Here is a 26,528-nt window from a genome sequence, read left to right on the forward strand (position 1 = left end):
GATATTGTGGGAGTTGTATCATATCAGTCTTACTTGCATCTGAACAATTGTTCAGGTTTCTAGTGATGTTATGGGAGTTTCACAACACCAACTTTGTCAATCCAGTTCAGTTGTCAGTGCACCTATGTCAACATGACTTTTATTATTCTAACAATATTCAAAATAATTTACATTACTATAGATGCATAGTTTCCTGTGGCTATACACATAATCTAGATCAAAGCAACTTATTTGGAGTTGCTCTACTAAATTGAAGAGATTTAAGGCAGCTATTACGGATTAATCCCTTTACATTGTAGATACTTGTATTGTGTTTTACAACGACATCACAAAAAAGTAATTTAAATTACAACAATTTTATCACTTTCTGCAAAATTTTGTACATAATCATACGAAGGCATACACTGCATATCTTAACAATCACATAGCTACTCATTATATTGCAATTTGGTTTGGCATTTGGCATGTTTCTCAAGTTGTACATTTGTAAATTTCCAACACACATCTGTCTGTGTTAATAGGAAAGTTGACAGAACTTGTTTAGGCTGTTACACATAATTATGTATTTGCGTGCTTGTGGTTTCAGCACGTCTATGGGTGTGATAGAAGTATAATTATAAGTGTCATTGACTTCGATTTCACAAGCTATGATGGAAGAATAAAGCTCACAATTCTACAGGATATTGTCGGATGGGACGCTACACTCACGTTCAACCATAGTACCAAGAGCTTACGAGTGAGTTCATTCTATCTATTTATATCTGGAACTACAAGTATACTCAAATTGTGATATTTTTAGTTCCAGAGTTCAGAGTTGCAGTTCTCCGTGTTAACAAAACTATCATGGGCATAGGTTAAACAAGGTAGAATGGCAGAAATGATGGTTGCGCTTTTGGTAACTAGCACATGGTCAGTTGTTAGGGCTGTGCTGGTAACTTCCACATTGTGACTTTTTAGTGCTGTGCTGGTAGATAGATCGTAGTCACTGACTGGTGCTTTTCATGTAAGTAGTTCAATGTAACTTGTAAGTGCTGTTCAAGTAAGTAGTTCATTGTCACTTTGTAGTGCTGTTCAGGTAAGTAGTTCAATGTCACTTGTTATTGCTGTACAGGTAAGTAGTTCAATGTCACTTGTTAGTGCTGTTCAGGTAAGTAGTTCAATGTCACTAGTTAGTGCTGCTCAGGTAAGTAGTTCAATGTCACTAGTTAGTGCTGCTCAGGTAAGTAGTTCAATGTCACTTGTTAGTGCTGTACAGGTAAGTAGTTCAATGTCACTTGTTAGTGCTGTTCAGGTAAGTAGTTCAATGTCACTAGTTAGTGCTGCTCAGGTAAGTAGTTCAATGTCACTTGTTAGTGCTGTTCAGGTAAGTAGTTCAATGTCACTAGTTAGTGCTGCTCAGGTAAGTAGTTCAATGTCACTAGTTAGTGCTGCTCAGCTAAGTAGTTCAATGTCACTTGTTAGTGCTGTACAGGTAAGTAGTTCAATGTCACTTGTTAGTGCTGTTCAGGTAAGTAGTTCAATGTCACTAGTTAGTGCTGCTCAGGTAAGTAGTTCAATGTCACTTGTTAGTGCTGTTCAGGTAAGTAGATCAATGTCACTAGTTAGTGCTGCTCAGGTAAGTAGTTCAATGTCACTTGTAAGTGCTGTTCATGTAAGTAGTTCAATGTCACTTGTTAGTGCTGTTCAGGTAAGTAGTTCAATGTCACTTGTTAGTGCTGTTCAGGTAAGTAGTTCAATGTCACTTGTTAGTGCTGTTCAGGTAAGCAGATCAATGTCACTAGTTAGTGCTGTTCAGGCAAAAAGTTTAATGTCACTTGTTATGACTGTTCACATTAGTGTCTTGTAGGTAAGTTAACTAATGTCAAACTTTAATAATGAATACATAATTTACACTAAGAAGTAACATGTAGTTTAATGCCACTTGTTTATATCATACAGTGACTAAATAATGGATTGTGTAGCTGTTCTTGGCTAGGCTGTAAGATTTACTCAGCACAACTTTGCTCTGTAGAACTTAGTCTTTAGTAACAGATCTGCATCACCAGTTGAGTGTAATGTGTAAGTACTCTGCAGGCCAATGATACTGTTGTAAAAGAGCTCAGCAATAAGGTATACAGTTTGACCCATAAGGATGGAGAAGGAGTAATGGCAGCAGGAAATATATTTTATCTGGATTTTACTGTCAAGTAAGCAAAGACTACTATGTTTCATTCTATACACATTTTGTTACATATTAGCTGTGCAGTCATGCTTTCTTTTAGCTGTGCTATAATCTCATAATTGTCTAATGACCCATAGCTATGGGCTTGCTAACTAAGTCAGTTCCTTTATGTGCTTCTTACCTGTTAGCTGTGTTTTCTGTGATACAAGACTTATTGTGATAATACAATACAACAACTGGTGTCAGGAACGAACATTGTGGACTCACAGCCAGCATTTTTCTATTGTCTTGCTATGGATCCTAACATAAAAGCTTTGATCGATGCTATGCAGAAACAGCAACAACAGTTCCAGCAGCAAAACGCTGATCTGCAGAAGCAGTTTATCTCCTTGTTTGAAGCTACCAAGAGTGATAGTGCTGCATCAGTACCAGTAGCTGTCGCCATACCCAAGTTTGAAGCATATGACAGGAGTAAAGAAAAATGGAACCAGTACCTTCAACGTTTCAATCAGCACTTTAATGTGTATCGGGTGGTAGATGACAGTCAGAAACGAGCATGCTTACTATCTTGGGTAGGAGCTGAGACATACGACTTGTTGTCAAACTTATTTGGCGCAAAGGATATTACAAGCAAGTCATTTACTGAGTTGTCGGAGAAACTTAATGAACACTTTGCAGATACCATACATGTTCAGGCAGCAAGATTTGAATTTTCTCAATGTAAGATGAAGACTGGTCAGTCCTATGTTGATTGGGCTGCAGAACTTCGTGGACTCGCACGGCACTGTGCTTTCACGTGCAAAAGCACAGGCTGTGGCACTAGTTATGTTGATGAACAAATTCGTGACATAATCATTAAAGAGACGCCACATGCTGATGTACGTCGCCAGTGTCTACTTGATGCTGATCCCTCTCTTAATGATGTTCTTAAGAAGGCTGCAGCATTCATCAAGACAACAAAGACCGATAAAATTCTCAAGGGGGAGACAACTTCTCCAGCTATTGAAGACACAGTAAATAAAATGTCAGGTCAGTACAAGCAAAGATCACGCCGAGGTCAACAAACCATTGGAAAGCAACAAGCTAATGCACAGAACACAGGTATGTTGAAGTCTTGCCCTAGCTGTTACATTAAACATGACAGAAAAAATTGTCCCTGCAGAGCATTTGTCTGCAGGAAATGTGAGGTCAAAGGTCACATTGAGGCTGTCTGTATGGCTAAGACAGCAGCACAAAGTCAGACAGAACAGTCTGCTAGGACAGTTGAAAACTCTGTGTTAAGTGTGCTCACTGATGCAAGTGAACCTTATCATTCAGTACATGCAGTTTCAGATAATCTTTTCCAACGAGTCAATAGAAAGGTTTGGATCAAAACTGTTGTCAATGGTCATGATGCAATGTTTCAATGGGACACAGGGGCTACTTGCTCTATAGTTGATTTGCAAGGCTACCGAAGTCTTGGATCACCCCCCCTCTTACCTGTCAGTACCCATCTTAAAGCGTATGGGCAAAGTGAGTTACAAATTAAAGGACAATGTTCAGTTAGTGTGAAGGTAGGAGATGTGGAAAAACAAAATCTCAAACTTCTTGTTGTAAACACAACACAAAGTTCAAACCTTTTTGGTCTAGGTTGGAGTGACAAATTCGGTCTCTCACAGCAGGGGCTAGCTGTATTGACACAGGGTAGTTGTGATGTTACCTGTACTGTCACAGGAAGTAACCATATTGGATTTAAGGACAAAATCGCTGCACTCTCCTCTAAGTACTCTGATGTCTTTAAGACAGGTCTTGGCCGATGTAAAAAGGTAAAAGTATCAGTACGCTTGAAACCAGGAAGCACACCAAGCTTTTCTAAACCTCGTGTAGTGCCATTCTCTAGACGCCAAGCTGTAAAAGAAGAGCTAGAGCGATTAGTTAAAGCTGGTGTTTTGGAACATGTGGACTTTAGTGATTATGCTGCTCCAATAGTAGCAGTTTCCAAACCAAATGGAAGAGTGCGTATATGTGGTGATTTCAAGATGTTGAACCAACAAATATCAATTGATCAACACTCATTACCAAGCCTTGAAGAGTTGCTAGAGAAGTTGATAGGCGGGGTACACTTTTCCAAGATAGACTTGGCAGATGCCTACTTGCAACTAGAGTTAGTTGATAATGCAAAGAAGTTGTGTGTCATCAACACTCAATGTGGTTTGTTTCGCTACAACAGGATGTGTTTTGGATTGGCATCAAGCCCTGCACAGTTTCAGCGATGCATGGACTCAATGATTGCTGACTTACCTGGTGTTGCAGCATACTTGGATGATCTGATTGTAACTGGTAGCAGTGAGAGTGAGCACTGGTCTAATCTTGACAAACTCTTAGCTAGACTACAGGAGTATGGGCTCCGCATACAGAGAGAGAAATGCGAGTTCTTTAAGAACGCTGTTGAATACCTAGGTCACATAATAGACAAGAACGGCAAGACTCCCTCGACCTCTGCAATAGAGGCTATTGAACAGCTTCCACGACCACAGAACTTACAACAGCTACAGGCGTTTTTGGGCAAGATCAACTACTATGGCTCATACATTGCTGACCTGTCTAGCAAAGCAGCCCCCCTCTACAAGTTTCTTCGTGAAAATGTCGAGTTTGACTGGACTGACGAGTGTGACAAGGCCTTCCATGTTCTTAAAGAAAGTGTCATCAAGGCTACCAAACTTACCCATTTTGACCAGAGTAAACCGCTGGTTCTAGCAACAGACGCATCTAACTATGGAATTGGGGCAGTACTCCTACAAGAGGAAAATGGAGCTGAAAGACCACTAGCACATGCATCAAAGACATTGAGCGTGCACCAAAAGAATTACTCACAGATAGAGAAAGAAGCGCTTTCTATCATCTATGGAGTGACTAAGTTTAGACAGTATCTATATGGGAGACGTTTTACACTCATTACTGATCATAAATCCCTGGTTGCCATGTTTTCACCAGAAAAGAATATCCCCGTTTTAACAGCTCAGCGACTGCAGAGATGGGCCCTAACACTGATGGCTTATCAGTATGACATCAGGTACAAACCTACAGCACAGCACGGCAATGCAGATGGCTTGTCCAGGTTACCTATAGGGGCAGACCCGAAGTTTGACCATGATGAAGAGAAGGAGAGCATTGAGGTCTCACACACTATACAAGAGGAGCTTGATCATGGTCCCCTTGACGATGAGGCTGTTAAACAAGAAACCATGAAAGACACGTCACTACAGATAGTGAAAGAGTGGATACTAAATGGCCTTTGGCCCAATAAGCTTACAGCTAGCTATGAACATTTGCGGCCATATTGGAATATGAGGGAGTCTCTTTTTGTTCATGGGGAGGCTGTGCTTTTGCAATGTGATGACACTACCAGAGTTGTCATTACACAGGCTCTGAGGAGTAAAGTGTTAGACTTGCTGCATACATCACATTGGGGTGTAGAAAGAGTAAAACAGCTTGCTCGTCGATACGCATGGTGGCCAAGCATCAATGCAGACATAGAACAGCTAATCAAAGCTTGTGAACCTTGCCGAATCTGTGCTAATGACCCAGCCAAGACTTACCAAAGTTGGCCGTCCACTCAACTACCATGGGAACGAATTCATTTGGATTATGCAGGACCTTTCAAAGGTCAGATGTGGTTGGTTTGTGTGGATGCACATTCTCGATATCCGTACGTTGCTATGCTAGATGTAGGAAAAACTACTTCTAAGGACACAATTGACGTGCTACGACAGATCTTTGTACAAGAAGGTCTTCCTCGGACTATTGTTACGGATAACGGCCCACAATTTGTGTCAAAAGAATTTGACCAGTTTTGCACCATGCATGGCATTAAACATATAACATCACCCGCATTCCATCCTGCATCGAATGGAGAAGCGGAGAGATTTGTCCAGACTCTTAAGCGATCTGTAGAGAAGAATTGTGCAGGAGGGGAGAAAGTGAAGACTGCCCTACAACTGTTTTTAACCACATACAGATGTTTGCCTCATCCCTCTTTGAACTGGAAATCACCTGCTGAAGTTCTACATGGACGACAGCCGAGAAATACTCTGACCTTGCTAAAGCCAATTCAGAACAAGAAAACTCTTTCACCAGGTCAAGCATCTTCTCAATCATCACGGTATGAAGTAGACTCTTCGGTTTATGCAAGGAACTATAGCTCTGGACCCAAGTGGATACCTGGAACGATAATTAACAAGCTGGGTAGCATACTGTATGCTGTGCAAACAGACCGTGGTGTATGGAGACGACATGCCAATCAACTACAAGCTAGACTTCAAGTTAATGATACATCGACCAATGACAACATCGTCACAGCTTCAAATGATCTTAACATCCAACCTGCCCAATCTGTACCTGATGAGAGGCCAGTACAAAGTCCCAGATATCCTACTCGTAATAGAAGACGACCTGATTACTTTGACAGTTCTAAGTTCTAGCAAGGTCATGACTAACCATAAACTCAGAATAGTGAGGGAGAGGTGTTACATATTAGCTGTGCAGTCATGCTTTCTTTTAGCTGTGCTATAATCTCATAATTGTCTAATGACCCATAGCTATGGGCTTGCTAACTAAGTCAGTTCCTTTATGTGCTTCTTACCTGTTAGCTGTGTTTTCTGTGATACAAGACTTATTGTGATAATACAATACAACACATTTCATTCATCAAAAGATGTCAGTCTCAACCATGTAGGATCAAACAACTCTAAGTATGCTTATTTCTACTATTCGGAGCATTCACGAAAATATTAAATAATTAAATAAAATATAAATTTAAATAATTTGACTTTTATTAAATTTAAATAAGTTTAATAATTCTTCAGTTTACTATTGTTATCACGGATCCATCATAATTGTATTGCTACCATGGTAACCTCCGGTACAATATTAAATATTATTAAATTAATGTTAGTAAATTTATAAATATTTATTAAATGTTATAGTTTATACAATAACTAGGTGTGCTACCTAGCGTTGCTTGGGTAATAAAAGAGTCTTTGGTCCAAAAATTGATTTGTATTTAACATATAACAACATTTGTCATTCTAACTTTTACACTTCGTATCATGAGGAAAATGTTTCGTACAGGTCAAATAAATTTTAAAAAATAAAACGACTATAACAATGTTTAGATGTAAATGGGAAATAATTAGCAAGTAATAGCTAAATTAAGTCGGTTTTGCTACGACTACAATAAAATATGATTTGGTAATGATACAATTAATATGAACGGAGAAAACAAAGTAATAATGTCGAATTAATAACAACAATTATTGCATAGAAGTGTGTGTGTGTGTGCGTGCGTGTATAAAAAAAGGTTACTGTTCCATCAGAAGCTATCCATCAAAATTTTCTCATGATATTCAGTCTGAAAGGTAGAATAGCAATCAATTTTATGACCAAAGACTTTTTTATTACCCGGACAACGTCGGGTTGCACAGCTAGTCTATATATATAAAAGTAAATATAAGAGCATGAGAAATAACTGGTACTTGCAATCTTAGACAATAGTAAAGTAAATCTTACAGATGATCTAACATATAATCTTATATTAATCCTACAAATGTTTGCTGTAAAATGTGAAATTAATCATGAATTACTAATTGGTTAGGTTTAAATGAAAAGATGTGTAAGCTAAAACACAAAGCAATCACTGATACGAACCTTTGTGAAACATGTGTGTAACAACTTTATATTCGTCTGTTGAGGAAAGGAAATTGCGCTTGTTAATATACTATATTGCTATTAAAGCAAACGGCAAATAAAAAGTTGAAAAATATTCATATATACAAAGATGTTTGAAATAGAACTAAAAGAAATAACGTAAAAGGCATAAATAAATGAAAGAATGAATGTGGAACACAAGGTACCAAATGAGAATCAAGGAAACATAGTGTAGCTGGAAAAAAGTATTCTGAGCAGCTGGAATGAATAAGTAGAAAACTAAATGTAGACGTAAAATAAACAGCAAGTATGTAAACTACAAAACAAATTATTTGGGAATGATACAATTATTACATAATAAAAACCATTATGACTAAATGAAAAGCACTACAACAGTCGCCAATTATTTATTTGGAGAGAAATGTTTGTTGATATGGTTTGGCGGAAAGCATCGTGTTTTATAAGGGCATGGTAACCGTGAGCGCAGTGTATCAATAAATACGTCGTTTAGCTGAAATTTTATCATTTAACGATTTTATATTTGCGAAACCATTTGACCGTAACGGACAACGCTGAACTCGCCATGGTGAAAAACTTATATCTCCTAATAAAGTATATAATCAGTAGACAAGTCGCCAAATTTTAAGTTCGTAGATAAATTATTGTCGGTATCGTGGGGCTGAACAAATTAGCCCTAACGAAATAAAGACGAAGAAGCATCGTGCTGCCTATACATAGGCTCTAAAATATTTCTTAGCCTGGGCTTCGTAACATGTGGGCGCTTTACTAAAATAATTAGATATAATGATATATCAAATATTATAAGATTTTATCAATATGCCTTAGATCGAAATTTTCTAACCGGGGATTCGTAACGTGTCGGCGCAATGCTAAAATAATAACTATAGCTGGACAATCAAACCGACGATTACACATACCAACTTTGAAAAATATATATATATAGATAAAGTTTATAGTTAAGCCACTTTCTATTCTGCATCATTCATACATACATGAGCATATTTTATCTATACTGATAATAATTTCAATTCATGAGAGTTCAAGCAGTCCGTGAGATTGTTTTATAAACTAATCCAGGATCGATGTATGTCTGTGAGCTGATATCATACCATCTAATCAAACCTTAAGCAAGCATTACACATTCTAATGTTACATATAGTATTATAAAGGCTAAAGCCAGCTATATATTAAACCATTGTTAACAGTGGTAAAGCTGTCATCAACTCATTTTGACTAACTGCTTACTCAGTTATGTTTCTAATGAATGTGCAGGTAGATAGCAAAGGCTTGGAGCCACAGTTTTTCAATTCATTCAAATCCAAACAGTTCTAGTCACCAAATAAAGCATTGTTTGCTCAAGATCATACGTCCGTCACAAGTGTCAATCCTTGGCACCAATATTCTTTCACATCTTTTCCAAAAGAGGCAAGCTGTAAAAATTGAAATGTAACAGTAAGGAGACAGAACTTGTATATACTTGCATATTAGTGTATATGTTTTTTTGTTTCATGTATAGTTTCTAGAAACAATATATATACTTGCATATTAGTTTATATGTTTTATTTTGTTTGCATATATAGCTTATAGAAACAATATACTTGCATATTGGTTTATGTTATGCTTTCTGATTGGTCAGATAGATTTTATTATTGAACAACTGCTTATCCCATTGCTTAGTTTTTAGCACGCTTTGTAAAGCTAGCTATCAAATGTTTGAACCGGTAATCAAGCATAATATCTGCCACATAGCATGGTTACACTCAGATGAGCTCAGTTAAGCGTTGTACATTTTATGACCAACATTTGAGTCAGAGTTGGCAACATTCATCGTATATGTGTACCGAGATCTGTATATTTAGATACATTCTACTGATTTATACACTTAATTCTGATTTATTGACCAGCTTTACTGGTTAAAATATTCCTGTATTATATCGGCCTTAAGTAAACAGGAAATAGAAATGTGCCTGGAGAGGTAAGTATGAGAGCATGTTTTTATACATGTTACTAATACAAAGTTGTTTTTGCCCAACTGTTGTTATCACATGATCAGACAGTTATATAACTGTCTGATAACAGTTATATAACATCATGATCATGTGATAACAACACATTTTAAAAGTAAGTTTTTGATGTACATATTTTAGGTTTAACGTTAGTGATCTCAATGGCTGGTCCTCGTGCTTCGAGATAACCTATGACTATGCGGCTACCACTTACGGTTGGTATATAATGTAAAAAGGCTTCCAATAAATTCTATATTTACTGTTGTTTTTGAGCTCAGTATTTACAGAAATTTTCTTTCTCTTTTTTGCAAAGCAGTCATTTTTTCTGTAGACTCTAACTATGCTTTGGCTATCAATTACTCCTTCCTTTTCTACGAGGCTCAACGATCAGGAGTTCTTCCTGCTGATAACAGAATTTCCTGGAGACGCGATTCATCAGAAAACGATGGCAGTGATGTTGGCCTTGACCTGAGTGGAGGCTGGCACGATGGTGAGTCATTTTTCGCTCAAACAGCCTCATGTGTCAGTCACCCAAATTGTATATTACGCATCATCAAATGATTATAGGTTGTTAAAAGGGTACCTGCTTTAGGATGCTGTATTTCATCTGCTGTAAATCATATGTCACATGTCACACATTCACATTCAAGTCACTTGGACCAAATGTCACTTAATCTCTCACTCACTACATGCGACCTGATTCAAATTAGTTGCCATGTTATTTGATATGCATATAAGCCTTTGTCATATGCCACCTGATACAAATCAAATGCCACATGTCACCTGATGTAAGTCAGTCACTACTTACCGCTTGGTGCAAGTGGCATGCTATGTGTCAACTGATATGAATCACTTGTGTCATGTTTCATAATGCCAGCCATTCGCTGTTAACAAGCGTCATACGTCGCTAAATACCAACTTTTGGTACATGTCGGTACGCAGATGGAAAGTTGTCGAAAATTTATATTCGGTGTCTTGTAATCATTCTTTTATTTTCAATAGAAACTGCTGCATAGCTTTTATGAGAACAACCCATGAACACGTTTCTTTAAAGGAAATTGCCCTTATGGGAAGGCATTGCAAGAGTGTCGCTTGCAGTAGGCCTCCTATTTCACATTAAGCGAGCCGTAGGTAACACATGTAGCTCTCGCAATTTGTTCTCACAATTCTTCCATCACGCGAGAATTTTTTAACGTCGCGAAACATGGCTCTTATTATAGTAAAGTTTATTCTGCAATCCCATATGCTGATCAGATTGATAAAGTTGATAGACTGTCCGTATCATAAATTGGTGCTACAACTTTGAGTCCAGTTTTTCAGAAAGACAGTTACAGGCAAAATTACAAAGTGATCAGAGTTTTATGATAAGTACATGCATATACGTAAATATATATACACTTAGGTATATACATGTATATACGTAGGTATATACATGCATATACGTAAATATATACATGTATATATCTACGTATATACATGTATATACCTACGTATACACATGTATATATCAGTTTTCTTAGTTTTAACAATTGTCTAAAATAGCAAAGACAAGCAGAAATATTTACATATTGTCAGAAGAGTTACATCATCGTAAAGCACTGAAATATTAAATAAAGATGTTTGAGCAGAAAGAAAACTTGAAACTGCAGATGTGTTTTGTATAATTTAACAAAATTAATAAAAATAATAGTCTAAAGGAATCATGGTTAGCCTCAGGACAACAAAACCATATCTCGTAACGTGTTTAAAGCACATGACTAACTACACAATTAAGATCCATATGTTGATTGTTAATGATCGTTTTGGAACGGTGATTTCAGCTGGTGACCATGTCAAGTTTGGGTTACCAATGTCTGCAGCAACGACCATGCTTTTACATGGCTTGATATTTTTTGGCGATGCCTACCAGATGATTGGACAATACGATGAGGGACTCCGACAAATCAGATGGCCACTCGATTACTTCATGAAGTGCCATCAATTGACGGACAGATTTTATGCACAGGTAGAGTAACAAACAGCATACATTTATGTCTATGGCGGGCGCCAACTAGTGAACTGTGTATTTGTTTTGAAACCATCTGTGTATGACTCAATTATCTTGTAACTATAAAAAGTTTTCTTAGGCATGCTTTAAAAATAAACATAGGTATTGCTGATACACTTCACTTGAGAGAAGTATTGGATACAGTTACTTGTTACTTGATCGCTATGAATGCTTTAGAATTGAGATTTCTAAACGGCTTCCGTTAAATAATTGATGAATCAAAAACAGCGCTAAAGAAGCTTGCGCAGGTAGTTTTCATGTATATATTTGGACAATATAATGAGTCCAACTGTTCTTATTTTCACAGTCAAAATTTGCAACATGTATCGTTGCAAATTTTAACTCTGAACAGTATTTGTGCCTGCAAACAGCTCTTTAGTTGAAGGACTGTTTTTTAGTAATTACACGTACCTGACAATTGTGGGAGTGAACTAAATTTTAACAACTCTTTTTATTAGGTATATATCATGTATATATCATGTGTATATCAAGTGTATATATATATATACATACATATATATACATATATACATATATATATATATATATATATATATATATATATATATATATATATATATATATATATATATGTGTGTATATATATGTGTATATATATACATCTATATACATATATAGATGTATATATATATATATATATATATATATATATATACATGTATATATATATGTATATATATATATATATGTATATATACATATGTGTATAATGTATGTATATACATCTGGTATATATAAAGACTAGCTGCATTACCCGCCTACAGGAACAGATTCATGTGCAGCCTAAGGTTTATTGAGAGTTGTCTTTCATACTATAAAACCACTTCAAATATGCAGTCTGCTGAAATTGTTGCCCTGATTAGAGTATGCATACACATATACATGTCAATAATGTTGGGGAGAACAATGGAAATCTGCAATGTGTTTTACAGCTAGATGCGTGTAAAATCTAGTAAATATACTAGATTCATGTATCTAGATTCATGCATCCGTTTATACTCGTCTATATTTGCAGTTGACGATCGTGCACTTCTGTCGCCGAGTCCCTGCCTCGGCTGACCAGTCTTTACCCGCCGAGCAGTTGACAATCGCGCTTTTGCACTTACTTTGCAATCAATCGCTTCGCACTCGCAATCAATCGCCTTGCAATCAATCGGCTTGCACCTGCCTCGCAATCAATCGCCTCGCACTCGCCTCGCAATCAATCACCTCACAATCAATCGCCTCACAGTTAATCGCCTCGCACTCGCCTTGCAATCACCTCGCAATTACCTCCTACTCGCCTCGCAATCAATCGCCTCGCACTTGCCTTGCAATTAATTGCCTCGCACTCGCAACCAATCTTCTTGCAGTCAATCCCCTCGCAACCAATCGCCTCGCACTCGCAATCAATCACCTCGCAATCAATCGCCTAACACTCAATCGCTTGCAATCAATCGCCTCGCACTCGCCAACTCATTTATCTGAAAAGCCGCGCCTGGAGACTCTCACTGCACTCGGGACAAAAAGGTCTCCATGCATCCCCGAGGGACGCCATGGCCCCAAACCGCTAGCTGCATTACTCATCCATGAGAACAGATTCACGTACAGCAAGAGGTTTATTGAGAGTTGTCTTTCATATTGTAAAACAACTTCAAATATGCAGTCTACTGAAATTGTTGCCCTGATTAGAGTATGCATACACATATACATGTCAATAATGTTATGGAGAACAATGGAAATCTGCAATACGTTTTACAGCTAGTCTACAATGCATCAGTCTCAAACCACTCAAATCGGAGTTGCCCTATTTGTGTACAGAGAACTGATAATGAAATTGACATTGCTAGGCAAACGTAAGTTCTTCAAACTGGCAGTAGTGAAAAATTTTGCATCTTTTAAAAAATTATACAATATATTTTGCTATCGCTAGCATTTCTTGAATAGAGACTTCTACATGCTTAAAACACTAATCATGGCTCACCAGTTCTTCGTCTATAGCCTGTGTTTTGACATGGTATATACAAACAGTAATGAGGTTGTGTCGATAAAATTTATATGTATAACAGCACAGACAGTATGATGTCAAGGCAGATACAGCATTAGCACCTTACAATAATAAAACATAATGCCGACATGACAGCCTTTCTATAAAATACAATAAGAAAAACGAATGCATGAAAAAATATATATACTGAAAAATATGTTAGAAAATGCTGCATGTGGTATAGCAGAACATGAAGAACATAGCATGACATAACAATAACACAATGTTAGTTCAGCGCAACACTTGTGGATAAACAACATTTTTTGTTTTTCTGTCGGGGGTATGAACAAACAGTTTTCGGCTTGTGCCTACTTTTGAACAGGCGAGGTACAGCTGGTCATGGCTAAAGCAGGGTGACAGTAAGTTGATGCCAGCTGCTCTCTTTCTTTTCACCATCGCCTATCGCAACCCTCGGAGTACTCGTGCAAGTTCTGTAGTAGTAAGTTACAGTAGGCCTACTCGTAGCTGGAAAAAAATCAGTAACTCAACTGCTGAAGGAAATGAACATGTCCAACTATCACGAACAATGACAAATTCAACGTTATTAAGTAGATGAGGTGTGGCAATTCATACACAATACACTACAACATTGAATGAGAAGTACTTACCTTTTTGAAGTAGAAATTCAGTAGGTAAAACGCAGTAGCAGTACCCGTGCAAGTTCTGTAATAGCTGTAGTTCTGTAGTACTCGTAGCTGGAAAAAAAGTAAAAGTAACTCAGCTGCAGAAGGAAATGAACATGTTTACTATCACAAACAGTGGCAAATCCAACGTTTTTAACCCTTTCACTGAAGTAGACTCATTTATGCGTTTTCTATGGTCGACTGCGTAGACGCATTTTTGTGACTTTACCAGAGATTGCTAGTAACTGAATTTTATTATTCGTTGATAACATAACCAATGGTCTTTAGGACTTTTATGGTAGTGACAGTGTTGTCCTACAATTTCTCTATAAAATTAGCCTAAAGTTTATTTTAATCTTTGTTTAGGAGTTTCCAACTTAAAAACGAACATTTTTGTTTAAGTTCATTAAACACGTCCGAGTTAAAAAACAAATAACTGCTTATGTTGATGACATTATAGTCGATTCAGATTTGTGTGATTACACAAATAATTAAAATAGCAATAGCAGCACCGACTCTGATGGTGGTGAAAGTAATGGTTTTGTAAGGATAGGGAACATTGTAGAGGATAGTTTTAGCTTCGTAGCTTCACATCACTTTATCAATGCACAAAGTATAGATACAATGAATTTTTTTGCATAGCAGTGTTCGTTAAAATGTTGGTAAAATGTAATATATAACCAAAACAAACGTTCTAGATGGAGTTTGAAATTGAAAAAATATTGTATACATATCATGAAGCAATATCGGCAAAATGACTGGTAGTAGGCCGGTAGCTAAATGTGTACATGGACGCAAGTGAAAGGGTTATGTATTGGAAGTGTGGCAATTCATAGACAATACAACATTGAATAAGAAGTACTTACCTTTTTGGTGTGAAAATTTAGTAGGTGAGAACTGCGTTTTTCCAGTGGCCGCAAGAAGCAAACGTTCACGTGACTTTCTCGGTACACGCTGGCAGTAAATATTAATTGCATGTAAATTGCTATTCATTAATGTATTTTACTTAATGAGTAGTGCATATGTATAGCTGTATAGGCACCTTTGTATAGGCCGCAGAACTCAGGATGGTGATTTTTAACATGGCAGCAACTTTGCTGTTTAAAACGGATCAGTGCCGTTGGGCACTGTAAAGAGGCGCACGAATCGGAGATTACATCATTTTTGTGTGAAAACTGAAAACGATGAATAGGTTATGTATGGAGGCGCACTAACCGGAGATTCCTGTTAATGCGCCTTAGCGGTGAAAGAAAAAACCACAGAATAACTGCACCCTTATATAGGCCGCATGGCTCAAACCATCAGCAAAAGTAGCGGCTAATAGTCCGAAAAGTACGGTACTCTATAAGGCGGACACACAGACAACGATTGCCGTTTATATAGTAGATACTAGCTGTACCACCCGGCGTTGTCCGGGTAATAAAAAAGTCTGGACAGAAAATTGATTTCTATTTAACATATAACAACATTTTTCATTCTAACTTTCAAACAACATATCATGAGAGAAGTGTTTTGTGTAGTTGAAATAAATTAAGAGAAAAATGAAAACAACTGCAAAGGTTTTAAAACTTTGTCAAACAACTGTAACCTTTAAGCTAATAGCCTGGCATATTGTCAATGAAAAATTGCAGTAAGCTGCTAAGCTTCTAATGACGGTAATCCATGACATTGCGTCAGCATTGTTGACCATCTGCAGTTATTCTAACAATAGCTATAGCCGGAATGCAGACAGACATACGACACACGGATGACGTACTTTGAGAAATATATTTATAGATAGAAGATAGATAATTATATGTATATAAGTTTATTCTGTCAACCATCTATATTATTTACCTTCTAACATAAATCAATTGATAAACTTATTCATAAACACATTTGATCAGGTTGGAAATGGCACCATTGATCATGCTTACTGGGGCAGACCTGAGGATATGGATGAGCAGAATATCGCAAGGCCGAGTTATGTCCTGGGTGCTGGAGCCAGTACGAGTGGTGGAGCTGATGTGATGGGAGAGACTGCGGCAGCACTCGCTGCTGGATCAATCTTATTTAAGACATCTGGTGAGCTTAGATACTCCCACTTGTTATGTATTGTGATCACAGGCTAAGTAGATGGTTTACGTTTGTGTAAGACAATGTTATACTGATTCTGTGAAACTCCTAGGATATGGCTAAAATTTAAAGTTGTCAGTCCCAGGGCTGATACTCCCCCCTAAAAGGACCATTAGGTTCGGCCCAAAATCACGTTTTAGGGGGGGGGGGGTTTCAGACCATGAGGCACTGTCAGTGAATTTGCTACTTTAGGGGTGGTTTCCACAGCCAAGCTAGTAAAAGGGCCCATGCTCATTAAGGTTTTATTCAGCCAAAGTAATACCAAGAAGTTGCACCGAAATTCCAGTCTTCATTTTAATACAAATCGCATTAGAATCTACATGCTTGCTGACGAGAAACAAATGGAAAAGAGACAGTCGACACTGAATCATCTTAGCAACCCTTTAGCAATATACTCAGAATGAATGATATGCTATTTCTTTCATTGATATTTACTATGTTTTCCTTTGTAAATTAAAATGATGATCTGATGGTTGATGTTTGGAATCAGTTTTATTAACCCTTTTTGCAGGCTTAGTGACATTTTGTCGTTTTGCGATACTGACGCTAGTCGGCAGAGCAACTATTATGTCGCCACACGAATGGTTTTTATAAATTGATTTATGGTTAGCTAATTGCCTGTTTTTGTTTAACTTTTTACCAATAGTAAACTACAATATATCAGTCTCTGTTAGCAACAAAAAATAAGCCGTTTGCAGTAAAAAAAACGATCGTTTTTGCTGTACTAAACAAACAAAAAATTCGAAATAAAAACGTATCTAAATAAAATTGGGAATTTTTTTTCTGCTTTATTAATGCATGAATCATATTGGATGTTTAGCAGGGCTTAGAACCTGGGCGCCCTTTAGAAAACTCCCAGTGTTTAGGGGGTGTATTTCAAATTGACCAACCAGGTGATTGGGGGTACAATATCCAAATTCAAATTGACCAACCAGGTGATTGGGGGTACAATATCCAAGTATGGGCCTATCCAGGTGGGTGTTTCTTTCAGAGTATCAGCCCTGGGTTGTCAGTAAGTATTTTCATGTTTGCACTTTGGGAGACACGCCTATCTTGCGTGGAAAGTGCTTTTTAAAAATTTTATCGCATCTTGTGGCAACTCTGGTTCTTTTTTGCATAATTCCATTTATTTTGTGATTTGTTTTAATGAAGTCAATATTTTACAATTATTACTCATAAGAACTAAAGGGAGTAACACATTGGAAAGTTAGATAAAAATTAAGTAAACACTGTGGTAATTATTCATCATTTAAAAGTGACTAAATTTACCAGATCAGGCGGGGCTAAAATGGTCAAATACTAAAACTAAAGAGTAATGTCAAAACATTTAAGAGGATTGCTAGAACATTTTCAGTGAAACAGTTTTCACACATCAGTTATTAAGAGTTTAGAGGTTGCATATTGATTGCAATCAGATGCCTAGTAAATATCATATGAAAAATTATTCGGTGGACCAGATTTATACCACAAGACCAGAGTGTGTAGCTCAAGGCTACATCAAAATTACATGTACTTGTACATCAGTAGCTATGTACAGCAATCATTTTCTCTGTTTCAGACCCAGATTACAGCAATCATTTGCTTAACAATGCCACTTCTCTCTACCAGCTCGCTAAGAGTAATGAGGACACATATAATACTGCTCTGCCAGAAACTACTGAATTTTATTCGTGGGTATTCAACTGTGCATTCACTCTGAACATATAATCACATCATTATTCTATCACGAGCGATTTCAATCAAAAAGAAAAGAAGACAACTCTTAATTGTTTAAATACTGAATGAGTACTATTTTATGTTTTCAGGTCTTTGCTTCATCTTTTTGAAAAACATAATTTCATATCAACTGAATACATCCATGGATATTGATAGCAATTAGTAGGCTACTAGGTATGGCGCGTACCTACATTTTGAGTATGTTAGAGTTCTTCTATTATAATGGTATTTATTTGTTTTTATGTCTATCACTAATAACTTTAAAATAATTTTTTCAAATTAATAAAAGTTTTAAAAAAGTGGTATATACAGGTTCAGCTAACACAATTCATTCACAGTGTGGATATTGGAATCAAGAACACAACTCTGGTCTCTGATACTCGATATCCATTATATTAGGAGTTTCTCTGCTGATTACCAGATCGAGTTCGTGGGAAGATGAGATGGCGCATGCAGCAGCCTGGCTAGCCTTAGCTCATCAAGGAACTAGTGAGGAGACAACTTACCTCTCAGCTGCTCAAAACTATCTCAGGGATGATTCTGAACAGTATATGCGCGCCCTCGACTGGGATGACAAACGAGGCCTGGTAAATGTAAGTTGAAAATATGGCAAATAATTTCATTTTAAATTTGTTGCTGATAAAAGCTTTTTACAGAAGGTTTGCTGTCTAAAACAGATTACAAGATGCAGTTTGTGGAGGCTGTCCATATCAGTTAGTAATGGACAATTATATATAATATAATGAATTTAAGATATAAACACATAATTAAAATTCAAATGAACTTCCATCTTTTGTTTGATAAATGGTAAAGAGTAAATGCGATGAATCAAGTTACCAACCATATATACAGATCTAAATATACTAGCATCTATCCGTTCATTCTAGTTCCTACTCTATCATCAACTGCAAGACAGCCGATTCAGTGGCAATCTGGAGACGTTTATTGGACGCTGGCTTCCTGGAAATAATGTACCATACACTCCCCTTGGTTTAGCTTTTTATTCGGGATGGGGAAGCAATCGATATGCAGCAAACACAGCATTCCTTTCGCTGCTGGCTGCTAGCAAAGGCATCAATAAGCAGACGTACAGAGACTTTGCCAAAAGTCAAATTGATTATATGCTAGGACTTGTTGACGGTGGAAGGAGTTATGTTGTCGGCTTCGGTACCACGTCACCAAAACGAGCACATCACAGAGCAGCGTAAGCACTTATATGGGCACTTCTCGGGGCAGGTTATGTATTTCTTGTGCCCAAGACTATAAAAATTATCATTATCTTGCGTGTCCTACTGGTTTCTTTATTGAAAAAGTGACCTGTCAAAGATGGATAGTAAGATAATTCATCAGGCTATAACACTATTTCGAACTGAAGCTGCAGTTATTGGGGGCTTTCCATCCATCCTTCCTGTCTGAATATACTAGACTAGTAAATCATAAGCTAGTCTAATAGGTTGAAAAAATATTTTTTTTACTAACATATTAAACAATTATTGCTATTTACAACTGTTAGCTTTTTTGTTGCTTATTGTATTTTAAGTGAGCTGTCTTCATAATCTTTTCGTATTCACCTAGAGAGCTATTAGCTGTGATATACGGTGTAGATGGCTTCACCATTCATAAAGTATAAACCACCTTAGATTATTACATATGTTACTTAGCAACACATATTGGTGCATTGTTCATACAACCAGCAATAAATTATGAATTGAAGCCGTAAAAGCTGTCAAATACATATTAAATGGCTCAGCTACAATACTGTGTAAGTTTCTGAGAAGATGAGCACATGTAACCCAGATTAGTAGTAATATTATTGCTAAGTTACTAAGTAATAGCCCTGAATCACTTTAGTTAGCCGATGATTATAGATGGACAAAATGATTGATGACAACTGAAAGGCTGTGACACAAACAGATACTTAGGTGATGCAAACAAAGTGTTGCAGATACTTCTGCTGGCAGAGCTGTCTTTGTGTCAGATAAAACTGTGTAAAGATTATGTATGACAAATATATTTTGGTCATAAAAATAAATTTGTAAAATTACTTTAAAAGCATTTTTCTATTAGTCAATATAAACATGTTTTATTTTTGTGTTCTTTGCTTAGGAATGACCCCAATAACCTAAAAATGACCTTTATGACATGACATTTGCTCAGAAGTTTGCTATAGAAATAATCATTCAATGAAAAGCTGTCAAACTTGTGAGTGTATATCTTTATATCTCCAGCTAAAAACAAATCCTCAATAATAACTATTAATCTAAAGATCAGAGCTGTAACACATTTGATGGTATGTTACTAGCTTGAATCATGTACAACTTGTTGTATTTTGCATCTAGCTGGGTATCAGTAATGCACAAGTTTAAAATATGTATATCTGTAATACTGCAGGTAGTGATATTCCATTACACAATAAGGTTGTTATGAATTTGTGAACAGTAAATATAAGAGTAATCTAGCCTTAGTGCTTGAACCTTTAATGTAGCCTTAGCGCTTGAACTATAGTTATTCTTTTTCTCCTTAGTGAGTCAAGAATGTGATTTTAAGCTTATCTCTGATCTGGCTACTCCAGTTTCATTTTTTTTCAGGATGATCAGCAAAAAATAAATTAGTTTAACATTTATTGGCTAGTAATAGTAGTTTTTTACACCTTAAATTTTCACATTTATTGGTAAAGCAAATTGGAAGATTGCCAACAAGTCATGATTTTCTCTCATGTGTAGCTACAAGTGTGAATTTTTTTCTGGTAATCATGATTACCATTTACATAGGTCATGTCCGCTGCCAGAAGATGATGCCACGTGTAACTGGCAGGACTTCAATGACGACGTTGACAATCCTAACACTCTTTTTGGGGCATTAGTTGGGGGTCCATATGCAAAAGATTTGTATAGAGATGTGAGAGCCAACTATAGCAGCAATGGAGCTTCATGTGATTACAACGCCGGCTTTACTGGGGCCCTCGCAGGTGAGAAATCTAGTTAATACACCAAAAGGAGTTGCTCAGATATGAACATCCATGAATGTTATTTAAACTAATAACTATACAAACCTGAGGACATTTAACACCAATGAACCTAAACAGCACTGGGGTGCCTGGGTACATTGTTGCTGTCACCTCATTGCTGTCACCTCATTGCTGTCACCTCATTGCTGTCACAGCTGTGCATCTTTTTTACGTGTTTACTATTTTAGGCAACAAATCCTTGAAAGAACGACTATGTAAGTTTATTCACAGATGCAGCATATAAAATGTCTCATGTAAAATCTACTATATAAACGGCAATCGTTGTCTGTCTGCGTGTGTGTTTGATTGATTGAGTGTCCGTCTTATAGAGTACTGTACTTTTCGGACTATTAGCCGCTACTAAGTATTTTGGGCGCATTAATGGGAATCTCCGGTAAGTCTACGCCTCTATACATAACCTATTCATCGTTTGCCGTTTTCACACAAAAATGACGTAATAATTACAACTCTATCGCTTTCTTTTAGCTTCATGACACGCGATGCTTTTTTGTCCTCGACATATTACGATAGGTTGTTAATTTGTTTTCGGCAAAACGATATCGACAGTAGGCTCTCTCGATATTAGAATTTGGCGATTAAATTTTATTAATTCTATGAAACACGATGCCGCTTTTGTGAACCTCTATTTCTGGCTTTTCTTAAGGTTCAGTTGCTAAATCGATGTTAAGGTCACTACTTCTCACGTGGACAATTGTATTATCTCGAGCGGGAATAGCATCTAGATTCTCTCACCTTCGATCAGACAAAGACACTACAATATTTTATTCTTACATAACATATCGGCGTACCAGTATCGTCGTGTTCAGAGTTTTGATGGATAGCTGTTGGTGGAACAGTAACTTTTATACACACACTTCTATGCAATAATTGTTATTATTAATTCAACATATTCACAAATTTTGTTTTCTCAGTTGGTATTAATTGTATCATTACCGAATCATCTCATATTGAAATCGTAGCAAAACAGACTCAATTTAGCTATTCCTTGCTAATTATTTTACTGTTACATCTAAACCTTTTTGTAGTCGTTTTATTTTTAAAATTTATTTGACCTGTACGAAACATTTTTCTCATGATATGAAGTTTAAAAAATGTTTGACAAAGTAAGTTTGAAAACCTTTACAATTGTTTTAGGTAGAATGGAAAATGTTGTTGTATGTTAAATACAAATCAATTTTCTGTTCACAGACTTTTTTATTACATGGGCAACGCTGGGTTGTACAGCTAGATGTATTAGCTTACACATCTTTCCTTTTAAACCTAACCAATTATTTTTTCGTAATTAATTTCACATTTTACAACAAACATTTGTAAGATTTATCATGTAAGATTGCCAGTATCAGTTATTCTCCACTCTCTTATATTTACATACATTTACATAATTTGAGAAATATATATATGGATATATAATTTTAAATTCTCTTATTACATTTATAAACTTCTTATGACTTTTAAAGTTTATAATATAAATTTTTTAAAGTTTGTTTCATCGTTGTTATCATTTCAACTTGCATTCTTTTAAAAATAAGTTGAGTATCGTGTTTGAAGTTTAAACGTTATTCATTTTCCTATCACTGTTATTATTACTTGACTAGTTTCCAATCTTTATTATTAATATTATTCTTTTATTCAACCATTTTTGGCAGACATTGTTTTAATAAAATTTCAACTACAAAATACTATAATATTCTGTCATATTTTTTAGTATTGTCGTATTCAAAGAATTGATGGATAGTTTCTGGTGGGACAGTAGGCTAACCTTTTTATACCCACACACTTTTATGCAAGAATTGCTATTATTAATTCAACATATTCATGAGTTTTATTTTGTTTTTTCAGTTTGTATTAATTGTATCATTACCGTATCATCTTTTATTGTAATTGTTGCAAAACCGACTTAATTTAGCTATTACTTGTTAATTATTTGAAATTTACATCTAATCCCATTTACAATTGTTTTATTTTTTTTAAAATTTATTAGACTGGCAGAAAACCTTTTTCTCATGATATGAAGTTTGAAAGTTACAGTTGTTTGACAAAGTTTGATAAACTTTACAGTGGTTTTTATTTTCTCTCAAATTATTTCAACTACACAAAACACTTTTCTCATGATAGGTTACCTATCATGTTTTCTCATGTTACCTATGTAGTTTGAATGTTAGAATGGCAAATGTTGTTATGTATGTTAAATACAAATAGATTTCCTGTGCAAAAACTTTTTTATTACTTGGGTACAAGTACAGCTTATGGTGTAAAATGTTGAAAAAATACTTTACTGAAGTTGTTTTCTCGCCTTGGAGCAGATTAAAATTTACATTATTTTATTTTAATGAGAAAAATTGTTTCGGATCTCAAACAACTCGGTTTTCGAATTACCTATTGGAACTGATTATGTTTGAGAACTGAGTTCACTACGTTATCAAAAGATATAGGTCGCTGAAAGTTATGAAATTTTAAATTTACATTGGTTTGAAAACCTTTACAGTTGTTTTATTTATTTTTAAATCAGTTGTCCTGCACAAAACCTTTTCCTCATGATATGAAGTTGGAAAGTTGTCGTTGTTTAAAAAAGTTTGAAAACCTTTACAATTGTTTTATTTTCTCCCCTAATTTATTTCAACTACACAAAACACTTCTTTCATGATATGTAGTTTGAAAGTTAGAATGGCAAATGTTGTTATATGTTAAATACAAATCAATTTTCTGTGCAAAGAATTTTTTACTACGTGGGCAACGCCGGGTAGCACAGCTCGGCTTGGGGCCGTGGCGTCACTCGAGGATGCGCGAGATACCTTTGTCGCCTCGAGTACAGCGAGAGTCTCCAGGCGCGGCTTTCCGGATAAGTGAGTTGGCGAGTGCGAGGTGATTGATTGCGAGGCAATTGCTTGCGAGACGGTTGGTTGCGAGTGCATGTTGAATGATTGCAAGATGAGTGCGAGGTGATTGATTGCAAGGCGAGTGCGAGGTAATTGATTGCAAGGCGAGTGCGAGGCAATTGATTGTGAGGCGAGTGCAAGGCGATTGAGTGGAAGGTGATTGCGAGGCGAGTGGGAGGTGATTGCAAGGCGAGTGCGAGGCGATTGATTGCGAGGCGATTGATTGCGAGGAGAGTGCAAGGCGATTGATTGCGAGGCGGGTGCGGGCTGATTGATTGCAAGGCGATTGATTGCGAGTGTGAAGCAATTGATTGCGAGGCGAGTGCAAGAGCGCGATTGTCAACTGTGAGGCAGGTAAAGACTGGTCAGCCGAGGCGGGGGCTCAGCGGCAGAAGTGCGCAATCGTCAACTGCAAATATAGACGGGTATGAACGGATGCATGAATCTAGACACATGAATCTAGAATATTTACTAGATTTTACATGCATCTAGCTGTAAAACACATTGCAGATTTCCATTGTTCTCCCCAACATGTATATGTGCATGCATACTCTGATCAGGACAACAATTTCGGTAAACTGCATATTTGGAGTTGTTTTACATTATGAAAGACAACTCTCAATAAACCTTACGCTGCACGTGAATATGTTCCTGTAGGCGGGTAATGCAGCTAGTAATGATATAAAATAGCTATGAGTGAATCTGATGGTTCAGAGCATCTGGTTCTCTCTGACAATTTCTGTTCCAGAACTTTTGCCTTTCCCAGCTTGATAGTTTTATTTGTTGTTTGCCAGCAGCACCATATAATGGACTACAGTTTACCTTCTGTAGTGTCAATGGAGGTAGAATAGTGGCAATGTTTGAACATTTTGATAGTTGCAGTACAGACCACTTCATTATCATTAAAATTAGTTTCTCTGTTGAATAGTTTGTAGATGTTTTTGTACATGTAGACTGTTTCTTATGAGTATGTTTTGTAAAACAAACAGAAATTACTGTCCCCATAGTTATGTAGCCAACTAACTAATCAATTAACTAAACAACTATGCTATGGGTAATGCATTATTATTGCATGGCCTTTTAGCTATGTTTTTGTGAAGAACTTGGTTTAAGTGTCTTATCATACCATTAAGAAAAGTCATTTCCTAATATAATTATGAGCATATTGTTACTACTCCTAATCTTTGGGGAGGACAGCTAAGATTGTTTTGCTATTATGGTCAGGATTTTAATCCTAAGAGCTAGAGCAATAGCTGAATTTATTATAACCCTAAAAGCTATAGCTTGTTTATGTAACCATAAGAGAACTTTTCTATATAACCCTAAGAGCTATAGTAATAACTCCAGTAATTACAACCCTAAGAGCTATAGCATTAGTTTGTTTGTATTGTTTGTAGGCTTGCTACACTTTGGAGAAAGCAGTTAGCACCTTATGATAGAAATGACAGGCATTCTGGACTAATCTTCAGAAGTCATATGAAGAGACGTAACATTCATTTAACTATATTATTCTAACTTTAAATTCTGTCATACAATTCTTTCCTTTTCACTACCGATTATTTCTTTCCGATGGTTTTGCTTAAAGAAGGTATTTCACCGGATGACTGGAAATGTTTTTACCATAGATAAAAACACATTCATTATATTCACAAAGTAAAAATTTAACTTTAACAGTTTTTTAATTCGTAATCAATTAATATAGAAATATTCTATTGACAGCACTGCATAACTTCAATTTGTATATTTGATGGCAGCCCGATCTATGTCTAGCTTATACTCTGCTTTTCCAAGACGTAGTCATGAAAATTACATTAGTGATAACTCTAGTCACTATTAAGTGTACATTGATGAATGTATAAGGGCTTATGAGCATAGAGTTGCTTAGCAGGAAAACAAGTGAGAGAATTATTCAACGAAAAGTACAAATCTAGTGGAACCTTTGTACAGGGTAAGGCACCAATAAGCCTAACTATGTCAAGATTGCAACAGGCAGCAGCTGCATCAGCCAAGTGACCAATTACTGATGTACTTGAAGACAGATGAGATATTTTCTCACTTTTTGTGACATCCATGTTTTCTCCACCGAGTAGGAAGTGTGAAAAACGCAAGCATAATCATGCTTAATACTCAAATCCTGCAAATTGTTTTGTTTTATGATGAACCAAAGTTATCTTTAAATATATCTTTCTTTAAAACTTACCAT

The 26,528-nt window shown here is 36.4% G+C and overlaps 1 protein-coding gene across 1 annotated transcript; it reads left to right on the forward strand.

Annotated features, from left to right (window-relative positions):
- The first annotated feature begins 9,828 nt into the window (after nucleotides 1-9,828).
- Nucleotides 9,829-25,751, forward strand: LOC137389047 (endoglucanase A-like). Its single transcript, XM_068075476.1, has 10 exons — nucleotides 9,829-9,842; nucleotides 10,015-10,088; nucleotides 10,205-10,363; nucleotides 11,694-11,878; nucleotides 16,477-16,654; nucleotides 18,264-18,375; nucleotides 18,843-19,014; nucleotides 19,309-19,625; nucleotides 21,193-21,389; nucleotides 25,723-25,751. Exons 1-10 carry the CDS (start codon nucleotides 9,829-9,831, stop codon nucleotides 25,749-25,751), a joined length of 1,437 nt encoding a protein of 478 aa, XP_067931577.1.
- Nucleotides 25,752-26,528: the final 777 nt, after the last annotated feature.

The sequence above is a fragment of the Watersipora subatra genome, chromosome 1 (assembly GCF_963576615.1).
Source record: "Watersipora subatra chromosome 1, tzWatSuba1.1, whole genome shotgun sequence".
Taxonomy (NCBI): Eukaryota; Metazoa; Bryozoa; class Gymnolaemata; order Cheilostomatida; family Watersiporidae; genus Watersipora; species Watersipora subatra.